This window comes from Merops nubicus, unplaced genomic scaffold, assembly GCF_000691845.1.
Source record: "Merops nubicus isolate BGI_N331 unplaced genomic scaffold, ASM69184v1 scaffold51299, whole genome shotgun sequence".
Lineage (NCBI taxonomy): Eukaryota > Metazoa > Chordata > Aves > Coraciiformes > Meropidae > Merops > Merops nubicus.
The window spans coordinates 1-4,430 of record NW_008632695.1 but is presented as its reverse complement, the minus strand read 5'-3'; the positions used below and the strand labels follow the sequence as shown (position 1 = coordinate 4,430).

The window sequence follows — 4,430 nt, the reverse complement described above, 5'->3', positions numbered from 1 at the left end:
TGTCCTTTACAGCAATGGCCAGATCAAGCTCTAGTTGGGCTTTGACCCTTCTAATTTTCTGCCTGCATATCCTCACTGCATCCTTGTAGCCCTCCTCAGTGGTTTGACCTCTCTTCCATAGGCTATAGGCTCTCCTTTTGTTCCTAACTTCCAGACAAAGCTCTTTATTCATCCAAGCCGGTCTTCATCCCTTCCTGCCCCTCTTTTGGGTTGTGGGGATGGCCTGTTCCTGTGCCTTTAAGACTTCTCTCTTGAAGTCTGTCCAGCCTTCCTGGATTTCTTCGCCTTTCCGGACGCCCTCCCAAGAAACACTGCCAATCAGTCCCTTGAAGATGCTGAAGTCCACCCTACAGAAGTCCAAGGTGGCAGTTTTACTACCACCCTCCTTGCTTCTGTAAGAATAGAAAACTCTATTATTTTATCATCACTAAGCCCAAGACAGCCACCAACTGTTACATCTCCTACAAGTCCTCTTCAGTTCACAAGCAGCGGGTCTAAGAGGGCACTTTCTCTAGTTGGCTCCTTCACCAGCTGCACCACAAAGTTACCTTCCACACACTCTAGGAACCTCCGTGGCTGTTCCCTCTCTGCTGTATTGTATTTCCAGCACACATCTGAGAAGCTGAAGTCCCCAAGAGAACAAGAGGGAGCAAACACAAAACCTCTCCCAACTGCTTGTAGAGATGACTGGGGAGCTCTGGCTAGGAAATAGCAGAGGCTGTATCAGCTGATGTAAGATGCCCCTGTCACCACTCTGAGCAACCAGTACTGCCTGCCTGTGCTGCTGACAGTACATCCACAGCTGGTCACAGCTGCTGTGCTTCCACGATCACTTCTCCGGAGACCTGTCTTCACATCAGAGCTGCCCCAGGGCACACATGGTCTCCAGCAGCTCTGCTTGGTGCTCTGCAGAGCTCTTCACCACCCCCTCTGCCCTGTGCTGATGGAAATGGACACAAAGTCCTCATGCCTGAGGTAAGTATGTACGAGGGCTGGCCAAGTACATGAGCCCTTCCATGGTCCCTGGCAGAGAGGTGTTCACTTTACGGAGCCATGGACTACCAGCTGTGGAGGAGCCTAGGCACATCCACTGGCACGTCCAGGTAGCCCAACCCATGGTCATGACGTGAAGCTATCCCTGCAGTGCAGCACCCAAACACCTCACTCTGGTGTCGTGAGCCTTGCCTGAGTCTTACACAGGCCCAACAGCTTCTGTCCTCCCTGCCAGGCACATTTCATGACACGCAGCAGCAGCTGCAGCTGCCTCCTCTCATCTCCCTGCACAAACTACTCACTGCTTTGTGCAGAGCAAGAGCTGTGCGAGTCCTGCTCCCAAGAGCTGGCTGAAGCAGAGAAGCACACAAGACCTTTAAAACAGGGGCATCTGGGATAAAGCCTCATAAGATAAACCACTGCAAAGAGTGTTTCCCCCATTCCTCAGCACCAGGCCTCCATTTTGTAAACACTGCCACTTCAGTGCTCGATGGCCTCCCCCTCCTCCAGCCCAGGCGAGTGACACGGCTCAGCCTCTCACCTTGATTAATTGCCAGTGTCTCTGAGTAGTAGTTCTTGGCATTGACGGATTTCACCATGTACTCACGAATGGGGAGCCGGACTGTGTGCAGGCACTGCTCTCGTGCCCTTTGCAGGGTCAGCTTCTACAAGGGAAACAAGAACAAGGTGCCCAGCGTACACAAACTCACGTGTTTCATCCTGGGTACAAGCAGCTACCAAGCTGAAAAATGTCCTGGGGCTCATTTCACCTAGCCTGCTGCAGTGTCCCTCACCCTGGTGCTGGATTTGGGCAGAACCTCAAGGGGAAAATGACTGCTGGCACAACAGCAATGTCTCTAATCATGGCAGCAGCAGGACTGGTGATGTCTCTGCTCTCATAAGAAAATGGGGCAGACAGTGCCTTCAGCTGCTGACAGGCTGCTACCCACCTTGTGAATACTTTCGTCCACCAGGCCTCCAAGGACGTACACTTTATTGGGGTCAATATCTTCAAGGACTAGAAAGAAGATAAGCACTTGGTCACAACCATGTAACAGTAAATTCCTGTGCTACAACATTCTCCAAGCAAGACCCTGCTGCCATGAGAAAGCTGTGGAGTCACCCTTCACCCTGAAGCCTCAGACTGTGCAAAAGTTTGAGGTTTCCAGGCAAGAAACATCTGCCTGAACCCACAGCTGGACTGGGAGGGGGAGATCAGACACAAGCTGAAAGCACAGTGTACCAGAGACACCCAGTGCTACTTCCTGTAAGTGCTGTCTATTCTGAGATGTGGCTGATCTGGTCACCCTGATCCCAATCTGTTCTCCATATGCTTCCCCACTGTTCAGGTCACTCACTAAAACCTTCCTTTACCCTCACTCTTGGTCAGAGTAAGGCACAATAAAACAAGGAAGGGATCTACCTCCCCAGGAACATATGGCTGATTAGAAATGGAGGAAAAGGAGAAAATAAACACAAGAGCAATTTAAGCAATAAAGGGGACAATGTAGCTGCTGGATTATTTCAGAGAAAGATGTAATTAAGACTGTAACCAAAAACACCAGTTTGCCACTTGGTGGCATTATGAAATGCAGGACATCTATGGACAGGTTTCAAGTTAAGTCTGCTGCAGATCACACAAAGTGTGAAAACATCAATCCCTGTCAAAACAGGCTGAAATAGGAACAGATTTAGCACCAAAATGAAGTATACAGGACACCTCATGCAATTTGAGACAGTAAGTGCTTGGAATTGAATCACCTGAAATATGAAATAGTCTCAAAAAGAAAAGCTTAAAAATCAGCCTTTTGCCCTAGTTCCCCTGTGCATAAAGCGTGTACAATATTTACCATTCTCAGAGTCAGGAGTGAGATAAACAATTGCATCTAAAGGAAACAGGTCCAGGTAACTTTCTTCAGTTGTATCCATCTGAAAAACACAAGACAGAGAGAGAGGAAGTCCATTAGCTCAAAGTCCATCTGCCAGAGCAAAACCTACTCTCAGACATGGATATATCCTTGAACTGACACCACTGTCTTTGGTGTTTAAATTCCAGCAGACAGAGTGGTTTGTCTTTTTTTTTTAAATAAATTAAATGTTTTAATTTAAATGTTTTTCTATAGGAGTACTAAATAAGAAGTATCTCAAAATCCATTAAATTCACTTCTTATTAAAATCCCTAGGTGTGGTTTGAGGAAGGAAGATCAGCAGTAACTATCTAACTTTAAATGAGATATTCAGGTGGTTTCCTCCCCTCTGTGTTACCAGGTACAGCCCCACACCTGCTGTAGAACACATGGCTCCAAATCACTGCCCTAATCTGGATGTGTGGGTCTTGTACCCCAATACAGAAACTCAGGACAGAAATGCATGGACTTGCCCAAAGCTTGACCAAGCCTCTGTGTCTACCTCTCCCCAGTGTCAGAGGTCTCTTTGCAGAAGCAGCACACAGAGGAGGAATTCTCTTCCTGCGGGCAGCAGAGACCCAATCTCCCTGAAGGCCTTGTGCATCACCCCATGACCTATCAGTTCTCATCTCCTGCCAAAGGGCAAGCAGGTCTGACCTTAGCCACTGTCCCTTAGCTACATTCCCACAACACTCACAGCTTTCATCCTAGCCTGCCTTGGCTTGTCTCAGGCCAACACTGAAGGCAAGTGCTGCAGCTACAGGGTACTATAAGCCTTGAAAGGGCTGTGATCAGAAATCCTTACCAAATAACTGGAGAAGCCATCATTCATGCGAAAACACTCCTCATAGATCAATGAGCCCACTGCAAACTCTGTCAGACAGAGCCAAAACGGCTTCTTGGCCCGCCTGTTTGCCCCGTAGAGTCTTCTGATCTGGGAAGCAAGGCGGCTGGTTTCCTTCCAACAAATAACAAGCAAAGTGACCCACAAGTCCAGAGGTAACAGAACTCCATTCAGGGCCTACAGACATCCATGATACCCATGTCACCAGTGGGCTGCTGAGGCTCTGGAAAGGCTGTTCTGGGAGTACAGCTCAACTGTCCCTGGGTCTCAAGGAAGCCCAGACTCCTGGGTGTGCAGGCAGCCAATGTGGGAGACCAGGCCCAGGACAGAGGGACAGCGAAGGACACAAGGGCCAGCATCCCCAGAGGCTGAGCTTGGGAGAGCTGCTGCGTGCACCCTCACACAGCCGAGCTCTAGCTGAGCTGCAGAGTTTCTCAGTTTCCCAGCACAGCTAGAACAAACCAGTGACCTGCTCCAGCCACCCCATCTCCCTCAGACACTTTCCAGAGCTGAAGCAAAAGGAATGGACAGATGAGGAGTGCAGCTGCAAGGCTGCATTGAGGTTACAATAAGGCATGCCCCCAGAATCTCTAAGAAGTCTGGAACCTGGAGAGGAGCTATGCTTGCAGACAGCAGCAGTGGGGAGCACCCGTGCAGGATTCCCTGTACCTTCTTTGTCATGCAGT

General features: G+C 49.3%; 1 protein-coding gene across 1 annotated transcript; it reads right to left on the bottom strand.

Annotated features, from left to right (window-relative positions):
• Positions 1-1,534: 1,534 nt before the first annotated feature.
• On the bottom strand, positions 1,535-3,858 carry TRMT10B (tRNA methyltransferase 10 homolog B (S. cerevisiae); the record flags this gene model as incomplete). The annotated part of the gene is made up of 4 exons (XM_008947973.1): positions 1,535-1,658; positions 1,944-2,011; positions 2,844-2,922; positions 3,706-3,858. Coding segments are annotated over 4 exons (424 nt in total), but the record flags the coding sequence as incomplete, so codon positions are not given.
• Positions 3,859-4,430: the final 572 nt, after the last annotated feature.